The sequence below is a fragment of the Notamacropus eugenii genome, chromosome Y, assembly GCF_028372415.1.
Source record: "Notamacropus eugenii isolate mMacEug1 chromosome Y, mMacEug1.pri_v2, whole genome shotgun sequence".
NCBI classification, from domain to species: domain Eukaryota; kingdom Metazoa; phylum Chordata; class Mammalia; order Diprotodontia; family Macropodidae; genus Notamacropus; species Notamacropus eugenii.
This window is the reverse complement of record NC_092880.1, coordinates 8,336,586-8,349,107: the sequence shown is the minus strand read 5'-3', so window position 1 is coordinate 8,349,107 and position 12,522 is coordinate 8,336,586. Positions and strand designations below refer to the sequence as shown.

The window sequence follows — 12,522 nt, the reverse complement described above, 5'->3', positions numbered from 1 at the left end:
TGCAAAACTACACAGATATGGGCTATATGGAATTGCTTGCCTTCCAAAGGGAGTGGGTGGGGAGGGAGGAAAGAAGAGAAGTTGCAACTCAAAGTTTTAGGAACTACTGTTGAGTACTGTTCTTGCTACTAGGAAAGAAGAAATACAGGTAAAGGGGTATAGAAAGTTATTTTGCCCTACAGGACAGAGGAGAGGATGGGGACAAGGTAAGGGAGGGATGATAGAAGAGAGGGCAGATTGGTGATAGGGGTAATTAGAATGCTCGGTGTTTGGGTGTGGGGGGAGGGGACAAAAGGGGAGAAAATTTGGAACCCAAAATTTTGTGAAAATGAATGTTAAAAGTTAAATAAATTATTAAAAAAAAGAAATTTGATGTGCAGAGATGAGGGAAAAGTAAAATTAATCTACGGGGCATACGCATTGCAGAGACATAGAGATGACAAATGTCATGTTATGTATGTCAAATAACTAGATGATCTCTGGTTGTGCTGTCTGTTATAGCAATATTTCCCATTTTTCTCTGATAAATAAAAGTGCTACTAAACACGAATATATTTGAATAATAATGCCAAAAGTTATTACAAAGACCCAGGGTAATTTGGTATTCTAATTATAATAATAAATATGTATATTTAATAGCTGTTTAGAATAACCTTAATTATAAAGTTTCCTTCCAAAATTTCAAAATAATGATTGAAATATAATATTGTATTGTCCCATACTGATAAAAACTATCTAAAAGTATAAACTCTAATTACAAAATGATTATCAATGTTTTTGATAATCACATTCTATGAGAATTATAATAATCCAGCAATATTTCAGATTTTTACTTTGATTTATAAGACATTACATTTATGAATTTTGTTGAATATAAACAATATTGAATGATATAAGTTCCAACCTGGAAGATGTCAACATAATATAATGAAATCAATGAATGCAATGTTCACACTGGGTTTTTTTATTTGTACAGTTTGAGAAAATTTGGCTGAACAGAAGTGAAACACTATTCAAATCTGGATCAAATTTATTTCTCTATTCTATTGAAATTAAGACAAATGACAATATTTGCTTACTCAAATACATGGTGAAAAATTGTAGGAGCATTTTATATACTCTCTTGTGGAGAGAAAGAAGTCCTTCTTTTATTTTTAGCCACTGAATGAAAAGACAAAAGTGAATAGATACACATATTAGAAAATATTTACTTTTCTATTGGTTTATGATAAGGGATGTATTACATGATAAATGCTTGAAGTTCAATTACTTATGTTACTTCCCTTTTAAAGATGTTTATATATAAACTCATCTTTGTAATAAATGAATATACTGATAAGTCCTTTTCTCCTCTAACACTGGTACACTCATGCATGGAAACTATACAGAACAACTGACCAGCGTTGGCAATCAGTTCAATATAGATATGTAGATAGATAAATATACATATAGCTAGATAGAGATATAAATATATAGCCTTAAATAAATATTTGTATACGTGTGTGTGTACACACACATACACACATACACACACACAGAGTCATTTAATTCTTTTGGTATACCAATGTACTGTGATTCAAATATAGAGAATAGAGTTCATATGGACTTTTGATTCAATTAATATGGTTCTTACCTTCAACACTGTACATGACAATCTTCCTATTTATTTCTTCCCACCTAGTCTGTATGACTAACATCCTGGTCCTCCACTAAATATGTCCCCGAGGTCCCAACCTGCAGCCTGGGGGTCTTTCTCTAATTCTCTTGATATTTCAGGAATAAATATATAAAAATAATTTCTATACATGAGTGCACCAGTGGTAGAAGAGAAGAAAGACACATTCTTTCCTTATAAATATATGAATGTGTTAATAAGCACATGGAGATATACATATAGATATTCAATTTTAAAGTGAATAGAATCCTTCAATCCCGTATTCAATTCAATCCGGTATTACCTATTTGAAAGAATTTTGTAGAGCACAAAGAAAACTGAAAAAAAAGCTCATGTCATATCATAAGAAGTGATGGCATGGTTTCTTGCCCCTCTCTCCTCTGGTATTACCACTACAGTAGTCAATGATCTCAAGCTGTAACCCTTGAACTATTGCAATAACTTGCTGATTGGTCTACTTGGCACAAATATCTTTTGTCTCCAATCAACATTCAGTCAGGTACCAAAGTGATCACAAGTTTGTTCGTCACTCCTGTTCTGGTTTCTCTCGATAACATCCAAAATCAAATCTAGATGCTCAGTATGGCATTCAAAAGTTTATGTAACCTTTTGTCTTCTACCTCTGCAGTCTTCTTATTCCTTAACTCTCAACCATATATCCTGCAGTCTTCTGACACTTACTTCTTCAATGTTATTCAAGTCAGACATTCCATCTCCCAACTCTGGACATGTTCACACAAGTTGTTCCAAAGTCAGGAATTGTCTCCTTCCTCATCTCCACCTTCTGCTGCCTTCATATCATAGCTAAAGTCTTACTTCCACTGAAAATTACTTCCTGGTCTCCTTTAGAGCTAGAATCATCTCTGTATTGATTATCGTCAAAACATTCTATGTATATTCTGCTTTTACCTAATTTGCCAGTTGCTTCTCCCATTAGACTACGAGTTTATTGACAACAGTAACCGTCTTTTGCTTTTCTTTTGTCCCCAAATTTAATAACAGTGTCTATCACATAGTAGGTGATTAGTAAATATTTATTGACTAACTAAAGTACTGCAAAATGACGTTTACATTTTAGATCATACCACTGGGGTGTTTAAATGAATCTAGAGTATCATTAGAACATTCAAAAAATAAAAATAAATAATCACGTGGTTTTAAACAGATTTCTGAAACTCAGGTCCTCTGATAAAATGCATTTATAGCCCCTTTTCCTCTGCCTGCAATGCTGCACAATCCTATCACTATCCATAATCAGTAGGATGTAAAAGGATCCCCAAGAGATTAAGAAGATGAGCTTCTCAGTACAGCATCCTCTGGTTTCCATATAGGATCTGATTTTCCTTCATTCTTGACTATTTTGTGATTATTCTCTCAAGCTTATTTTTCCCCTCCTAACTTGCTTTCATACTGTCTCTTTTCTAGACTCGACTATTCTTACTCATGGGCTACTAGATTTCTGCTTTCATTTCTGTCCTAATACATTATATAGCTTATTTTCTTTCTGTTTAATTAATGTATCTCTGCTTGGTTGCCTTTCATTCTGGGCAGCTTACGGTTTGTCCCCATCACACTCTTGCAACTCCAGTCTAGAATTGTGAACATCTAGATTTACTCAATATTTGTCAAATTACATGCTTTTAAAAGTTTTGAAAGGCTTGATGAAGACTCTCCTCGCAGCCTCCTTCACATCTTTGTTCCTCAGGCTATAGATCATAGGATTCAGCATAGGGATCACTAGTGTGTAAAACACTGAAGCCATTTTGTCAGTATTTAAGGAATGGTTTGACTGGGGCTGCAGGTACATGAAAAGAAGTGTCCCATAGAAAACAGTGACAGCCATCATGTGGGAAGCACAGGTGGAAAAGGCTTTCTGTCTCCCTTCCGCTGAGCGTATCCTCAGGATGGCCAAGATGATGCGGAAGTAGGACACTAGGACAATTTTCATGGAAAAGAAGAGATTAGTAGCTGAAGAGATATAGACTACTGTTTCTGGCATATTGATACAAGAGCAAGATAAAGCTAATAAAGGCACATTATCACAATAAAAATGATTAATGACATTGGAACAGTAGGACATAGAGAAAACACAAGAGGTGACTGTCAGTGCTGTTGAGAAGCTATAAATGTATGTAAGGACAACAAGTAGGATGCAAATCTTCCGTGACACCACAACCATGTATAATAGAGGATTACAAATAGCCACATAGCGGTCATAGGCCATGACAGCCAACATGAAAATCTCAGCCACAATGAAGACTAGGAAGCCTCCATGCTGAGTTGCACATCCATAGTAGGAAATGGTTTTCTTCTCTAACAAGAAATTGACCAGCATCTGGGGAGCAATGACAGTTGAATTACCAAGGTTGATGATAGCCAAGTGTCTAAGGAAAAAATACATAGGAGTTTGAAGTTGAGAATCTATACTAGTGAGTGTGATGATTCCCACATTTCCAGTCACTGTCACTGCATAGTTTACTACGAAGATGAAGAAGAGTGGCACTTGAAGCTCTGGACGTTCTGAGACTCCAATGAGAATGAATGTGGTCACATGGGAGAGATTTCCTGATGCCATTTCTGATGGATTTCACCTGCTATGGGAATAAATGGAAAAATCGTTTAGAACGCCAAGGATGGTTTTTATAGAACTTGTATCTCAAGGAAGCCACAATATCTTGGGATTAAGTTTTATTTTTGTTTTATTAATTGTCTGCAGAAACCTGTCTTAGATTTGGTGAGATAGTTTACCTGATACCTGAACTATTGAGAGGGGTTCCAAAGAGCTGATGGTTAAAATTTCAATGTGAGAATTTAAACCTTGAAATTAGCAAAAAGCATTATTTTGCTGTAGAATATCTAGATTTGAGGATAGAGGAAGAAGTTAATGATGAAGATTAAATTTAAAAGTTCATTTTGAGCACAGCCTCTCTACCAACACAGCTAGCTAGATGAGAAAATAATGTAAGGTGTTTGTCATATTTAATTCTCTGATCATTGAGTTAAGAAAAAAATAACTTTATAGACTGAAAGTTCACATTTTCCTTGCTATCTGTCACACATAGAAGTGTGCTAAGGAAATAGGAACTGGTAAGTAAATACTTCTGAGACACAGCACTTAAATTGTACAGAAATACTACAGAAAGTTTTTCCCAATCCCCCTTAATTTCTGTACCTATTCTCTGTTTATAATCTACTATTTATCCTTTCTATGCCTTGTGGTATATACTGGCTTTCACGTTGTCGCCCTCATTTGAGCATATCTATCTGTCTATCTATCTGTCTGTCTATCTATCTATCTATCTATCTATCTATCTATCTATCTATCTACCTACCTACCTATCTATTTATATTGGGCAATTAGAAAATGTCTTGACTAATAACTGGCTCTTAACGACTATATTGACCAACTGACTGACAATTCTCTCCCTTCTGAGGAGACCAATCATAATTTTAAGCTCTATTGGTGCCATTTGTCAAAACAAGAATTGCCATGGGGGACAAACGTAGGAATTTCAGTAAATTCATACTTAATATTATGATGGGTATCCCACAGAAGCAGCAGGATATGACATTGATGTATCACCAGAAATTCAGGAAAATATTTGAGACCCAAGCAAAATGTCCTCATCAAGCCAAAACAAAGCTGAAAATTCCTAATTTCTCTTTTCTTATGATACAGAAGTGTCCCATCATTTCTCAATACTTCTAATATTATTCCTCTGACTCATTACAATTGCCTTCTTAGTTGTGAAATTCTGTCTCGTGGGGACTAGTCCTCTTATCTCATAATCATTGTACTTCATGCTTGGAAGGATGGAAATGGTCATCCTCCCTCTGTAACCCAAATCCCTAAACAGATGAAATAGTTCTCATTTTTTCCTGTCCTTTTTACACGGTCCTTTTCTTCTCTTAGAAGATCACCTGGACCTAGTCTGAGATAAGTATAATCATATTATAGAATGTTCTCTCTTGTACCAAATAGGGGTTAGGTAGAGAGTGGGAGAACAATTACCACAAATTCACTTAAATCATTATGTGTCATCACCTGTGGGACACTACGTCTTTGCCCAAATTTACCTGGCATGCCAAACTAAGCATGCCAGAAAATTCAAACCTGTTCCATCAGAATATTAGAAAAAGGCTTCTAGGATTCGACTTTACAGAATCTCTAAAAGATACACAATACCTACAAAAAACATGCTTATAGTAGTATCCACTCCTGGAGGGATATTTAACCTCTAAGGAACCTTCAGTTCAGCTATTGCTCCAACACAGATAATTTGTTGCAACTACTTGGCAAAATACATTATGACTATTTTCACCTATGAACCGCTCAATGCTTTGTCTGGATTGTTCATTATTTCCTAATGCATACTCAATACTCTAGTATCAATTGTGTTGCATTTAATTATATTCAGCTTTCGTTTGCCTGATTAATATGTAATTCTGTCCCATTCAGATCATATTTTACCTGTCTCCCTCCTCGGGACTGCCTGAACATGTATCACACTAGGTGTATTTAAAGAATGCATTGTGTCAAATTCTCAGGCAAAATGTGAGAGTCAAAATTATTCCCCTTACCTATCAAATATAGCTTTCTTTAATCCAATGCAAATTGTTAGATTCCACAGAGTACAGTAGTTGTTATTTTGTCAGTTTTCAGTTGTGTCTGACTCTTGGTGACTCCATTTGGGTTTTACTTGGAAAAGATACTGAAGTGATTTGTCATTTCCTTCTGCAGTTTATTATACACATGAGACAACTCAGTCGAACAAGGTGAAGTGACTTCCTCAGGTTTACAGAGTGAATGAGTATGAGGGCATTTTTGAATTAAGGGAGATGATTCTTCCTAACTCCTGGCTGGGCCATCAAGTTCTCCTTAGGACACAGTATTTTACCATTAGCCCAGGTAGTCAAGAGTTTCTAATTCCGTATTTCTCTTCCTTCTGATGTCATTTGAGAGAAACAATGATGGAAATGGATTCAGAGTCAGGAATTTCTACTGTGACTGTTAATCAAGCTTGGACAAAGTTAAAATTTCACTCCTTTTTTACCTCTGATTAATTGTGTGATCCATCTTGAGTTGGTTAAATTCTCAGTATTCCAGACAGTTCTCCAAGAGTTGCACATGTATTGAAGGAAATCTGTACAGAGTTGAAAAGAAAAGCTCAAGAAAAATAATAAAAGTTCACAGTATTTTTTCTATTTTAACATGAAAACTTATTTTCTAGAAAAGGAATTTGAATAGATTTGCGCTCATCCAAGCACCATGGAGACAGAAAAATATAAGACACTCCAGACTTTACATTAATGACTGTCTATGCAACAGAATGCTAGTTTGATTAGCACATAGAAGGATCCTTTGATTTTGAGCATATTGTTCTGCTCTGATAAAATAAATAAATCAGAAAAAAGTACATTGGGATAGTGCAGCCTACCTCTTGAGGTGGAAAGCTGTGCCCTGAGCTCATATGGCCCAGCTCAATGAATTTTACTGGGGTTTTTACTTGTTCCTGAAGCATCTGGAGCACTCTGAATAGTAATAAATTACATGTCTCCAGCCTCTTAAAATTCATCAAAAAACCCTCCAATATAAAGAGCCTTCCCCAGGGGAATAAAGGAATACTAGCTACTCATTATTAAAGTCTCTTTCCATCATCCTGCTCCCCAAGTGAATAAGTTAAAATAATTTGAGAATTATAATTATTACTTGTACAAATTTTTTTTTCTGGTGGAACATTGCCAGGAATTATTTTTAACACATAGAAAAATTTTGTCCCAATAGTGCAGTGTTAGCTTTCCTAGAACCTCTTCTAGCTAGTATCATCCTCAATATTTTTCACTTATCCCCATTGCTGCTCTCACTTTCCCTCACTTCTTGGATTACCCTCTCCCATTTCTCTCTTTGAATTTTACCATCATTTAGTAAATTCATATTTGTGAATTAAGAATATATTTTATATTTTTCTAATTTCGAGGGTGTTTCATTGTTAATGATCACATGACTGAAATAGTATAACTTATGAGTCAATCAATTGCCATCAACAAAGAACATAAGGATAGATGAGAAATAATCAACATAATGAAGGCACTAGAATTAAAAAGAAATTAGACAAAGTAGGAAGAGCTACTCTCCAAATTAATGATTCTTCTTCCCTGGGGAAGAGCACTACCCCCACCCCATCCCAATCAGTGCCATCACTCTGGGCATTTTCTCTCAGCACCTCTGCTGAGCTACATTTCAGAAAATATAATCTTTACTTTTGGATTGGGAAATGCCAAACCCCTCATGCATATTTGCCAAGAAATCTCCAATTTTCATCATAAAGAGTCAGACATGACTAAAATGTCTGAACGACAATAATCTTTGCTTTGACCTCTATGCTGATGTACTATTAATGTAGAAAGTGTTTATATCTAGGTATGGGTATATTAGTGGGGTGGCATAGAGATTCCAAAAATAAGAATATCACTACCATCCTTTGACTAGTGGGTACAACACCCTTTCCCAGGGGATATTTCATGGAATCAAAGCTAGCCAAATGATCTCCAAATTTCTGAACCTGTTCCCAGATTCTCCTCTTATCCTCAATGGTACAGCAGGTCTAGAAGAAGATATGCAAGTGTCCCCAAGAAAGCTTGAATTGAAGAGATATGTCCCTATAGCCCTCAGTAAACTTAGGGGGATCATCAGAGTATCAACCTAGTTTCTCTTTAAACCGAGTGAGGTCTGAAACGAACAAACGGACTTGAACCTCATCCCACTGGGCAAGGCAGCTACTTCCCTTAGAAGACAAAGCCATGAAAGCATAGCAGAATTCAGCTTTCAAGGAAGGGAGATAGGAAGTCTCATTTCTTGTGAGAAAAGGGGTAGGGAGTGAGGGCCGAACTGAATTGGACTTCAAAGCAAAGGGAAAGATCTGCTGCACCTGAGGAGCAAGAGGGATCAGAAAAGGAAATAGTATGTATGAGACAGAAACTATAAAAAGGGGACCAGAAGAGAAAGGAAGGGGAATGAGGGAAAAGAGGAAGTGTTCAAGGTAAGGGGTTTGGGGAGTGGGAAGCAGGGGAAGTGTTGGGGAAAGCAGAAAGTGGCTGGAAAGAAGTAGAAACAGCCAGAGTAGGTGGGGAAGAGGCAATCGGGAGAGGGGCAGGGAAGGGAGTAGGGGAAAGTGTAAGAACAGAGGCAGGGAAGAGGGCAGGGCTGAAGCTTTGAGAACTATAAGCAGGGGATCATTTAAAATATCAAGTTGGTTCCCATTCCCTTTTTGTGTGGTGCCTCTAGCTACAAGCATCTTACCATGTTTTCTGAGAATGTGGTCCCAAAAGAGTTAGATGAAGGACATTATGTAAGATATTTCCATCCATTTCCCCTCTCAGCAAGAGCTGTAACAAAGGACTGTACTGCAAAGATCCACGAATGGGCTTGAGTCTTGATTCTCGAGGCCAAACTGTGTTTAAAAGAACGTAGGCCATTTCTTAAGTTCCTCAGAGATATTGAATTTATTCCAATTTCTTAAAAGACAGCCCAAGGGTTAATTTTTGGGAATTGAAAAGGATTGACCCATCATGAGCATGACAGCTGGGAATCCTTCCATAAAAGAGCATCCAATCAAACAGTTTTCCCTGAGTTTTCCCAGTTCTCTAGGGTTCCAGAGAATTGAGAGAATTGGACACATATTTCCATACAGGTTGTCCCCTATACCTTAGAAGGTGTTCCTGGGTCTGAGTCAGCCTAGTAACTGTCTGAACTGAATGAAACCTGAGAGCTCAGATGCAAAAAGCACCTTCAAGACTTTCTATGTCCTTGGAGAGTGATCTCAACTGCAGAGCAAGAAAGGGATAAAGAATGAGAGAGGTGGCTTATGTCCCTTCAGGCCTTGGCTAGAGGAGAGCTTGAGATTATGCAATTTTCCAATGAGGAAAGCATATGTTTTGGTCTAAGGGTCTGGAACATTCTGCAATGCACGGGTAAAAGGCACAATTCTGTGTTGAAATACTTAAAGCACTCAAACCTTCTTTCAGTCCAAGAAGTGAATTTATTAAAACACTGGTTGGTGTGGACAATATTCCTAGTGAGTATACACATTTGGTAGGGAAAAGACTGATATTTTTAAAGGGAAAAATATTGTAGAAGTATTTGGATGGGATTAAAGAGTGATGAATAGCCTGGAGTGGTTTGGAGGTAACAGAAAGGGGGTTGGATGGGATTAGGCAGTGTCAAGTAAGCTAATTAAGCAATCAAAGTGGTTTGGGGTAGCCCAGGTACTTTGAGCAGGGGCAAAGCTGTGACTGAAATGTATGGGAAAATTCAGGGACTAGATTGGATATAAGAGAAAATGAAGGATTGAGCTGGGTTGGGGACCACAATGAAAAGACAGTTGAAATGATCATACTGGGATGATCCCATGCCTCAGTTGAATATCAGGGATCTGAGTTCAGTGGTTGGATTCCTGAAATTCCTTGTAATGTCCAAGGGTGAAGTGGTGCAGATTCTAAACCCCATCAGTATTACTTCTTTTAAGTAATCTTAAACATCTAGAAGTCACTCTCCTTCTTTACACAATGAGAGAGATATATTGCATGACCTCAAAGGCCAATTCACCTCTAAATTTATGACATGGCCATACCAGTGAATGGAAACCTGGCTAAAGAGTAAGGAATATCTAAGTTCAAGTCCAAACTCAAACATTGACTAGCTATATGACTTTGGGCAAGTCATTTAAGGTGTGCATGACTCAGTTTCTTTATCTGTAAAATGTAGACAGTAACAGCACCTGTCTCCCAGTGTTGTTGCGCTTTGTGAACCTTAAAGTACTATATAACCAAGAGCTAGAGCAGAAAAGGAGGCAAGCTACTGTATGGAGCACATTCAATCTAGAAAGAACACTTGTTGAAGGCAGGAAAGCACTTACTTTATTTTACATTCTTGTGAATGTGCAGCTCCCTAAAGGAGCATGATTGCTAAGGCTAATACAAGGCTATTTATTTCCTGTTCCCAACTCAAATTCCCCCCACCCCTTGCTCCTCATTGGCTGGATGCAACATCCTGAACCGTCTGTTCGAGGTTCTTCTAGATATGTTCCTCCTCTCTTGTCATGCATCACATGTGCATTTAAATCAGCTGACTCCACTCTACGGTTGTTTTGGATACTATTAACCAGCCTATAAAGCATGTGTACAAACTTCTGACCTTTTATTTGATCAGAAGCCTGCTTCTTCCACGCCACAACTCTGCCTGGAACCAGTTACTCCTGATTTATATCCTGTTATCTTTCCTGCAAAGCTGGATGTGTAGTGTTTATCCTGTGGAAAGAAAAGTCTTCTTTTGTTTCTCACACAACTCATTTTACACTTGAGGAGGATGAAAAGACCCACAAACAGCTATCTGTCTTGATTTTCCATGTGTGCATCTTTGTAGAGTTAAGTTATTTAGCCAAGGTCATAAAGAAAAGAAGTAACAAATCCAAGATGAAGACTCTCATCATGGGATTTCAAACTAAGTATTCTTTCCTCCACAAAAAAAAAAAAAAAAACTGTTTCCAACAGTCTTGGTTCCCTGATCTCAGAACATAATTCTGTTGAGTGTTAGGGTGCATAGGACCCCAAAATACTGACTCGTTGGGTTCTGCCTGAATGAATTTGACATAAATTTTCTTTCCGTCAAAGATAAATAAAGTTTAACATCTGCTATATTGTGTTAACTCTTTAGAAGTCTCATCATTTCTGACCCTTGTATTGACAAGTGGGTCAGACAGAATCAGAGCTAGATTGATTCTGAGCGCCTCCATGAAGAGAAGAAGGATCTGATATACAGAAAGGTTGTGGGAGGTATCTAGGGATGGTCTAGTTGCATGGGAGGATGGGTTTGAGGAAGAGTCTAAGGCGGATCTTGATGGGACTGAGGTGACTAGAGGTCAGAACACAGAGAGTGAGATTTTGATGGGCTCAAGGGTAGGAAATAGTTGAGAAAATCCTGAGGTAACAGATAATGCAGAGCTAGGCTAGGTTAAGGGCACGTTATAGAATCAAGGAGGGGAAATAGCCAGAGGCAATCTGGAGGTAACAATAAATTGAGGGTTAGGGTAGGTTTAGAGTACTAGATTTGGGGATGAAAAGCCAGATTAAGTGGTAAGATTCAAGCAGATTTCAAGGGAGTTCCCAGAGTCTGTACCCCATCAGTTGTACTTTTTTTCTCTCAGAGAATTAATCCTTTTGAGAATTTCTCTCAGTCGTCCGAATTGATTTTGTATACAGTGATAATTTTAACTACCCACAAAGATTAGCAATTTAAAAATTAAAGAAAAAAAAAACAATAGCCACATCAATTCTGGCAGCAACTGCAACAAGAATTACAAAACTATCCCAGAATTTCTTTCCAAAAAAAACCAAAGCACCAGCGAGGATGTTCCCTGAAAGGAAAGCATTTTTTTTTTGCTTTTTTTCTCTTTTTCTTCTAATAGAACATTTTAAAAGGAGGTTTTGAATATGGTTTCTGAATAAGACTCAACACACCTATCTCCTAGGGTTTAGCTACATTTTTACCTACTTTGTAGTTTTTCAAATGTGTGCTCAAAAATTTTAACCCATTTCTGCACACAAATAAAAAGTACATACTAACTTTTAAATATAATTTACATTATTAACACGGAGTATAAACAAAAACCCAAAACTTGTATTATAATGATTGTCAAACTCAGTTGACTGAGTCAGACATTGCCCCCAATTCCAAGACTCATGAATTGCCTGAGGCTGACCCTACATTATTGCTTCTAGTCTTAGACTATTTTGTAAATGTTCTAAACCTTCCACTCCAGGATTCCCAAGCTTTCTCTAAGGACTTTCAG

General features: G+C 37.1%; 1 protein-coding gene and 1 pseudogene across 1 annotated transcript; one reads left to right on the top strand and one right to left on the bottom strand.

Annotated features, from left to right (window-relative positions):
* LOC140516776 (probable E3 ubiquitin-protein ligase TRIML1) overlaps positions 1–12,522 on the top strand; it is a 237,614-nt pseudogene that overhangs the window by 151,045 nt on the left and 74,047 nt on the right.
* LOC140516524 (olfactory receptor 8J2-like) lies at positions 3,306–4,250 on the bottom strand. Its single transcript, XM_072627482.1, has one exon. The coding sequence runs from the start codon at positions 4,248–4,250 to the stop codon at positions 3,306–3,308; it is 945 nt and encodes a 314-aa protein (XP_072483583.1).

What these genes read in the sequence shown, in the direction of transcription:
- LOC140516524 (XM_072627482.1), bottom strand. Translation starts at nt 4,250, where the DNA reads ATGGCATCAGGAAATCTCTCCCATGTGACCACATTCATTCTCATTGGA.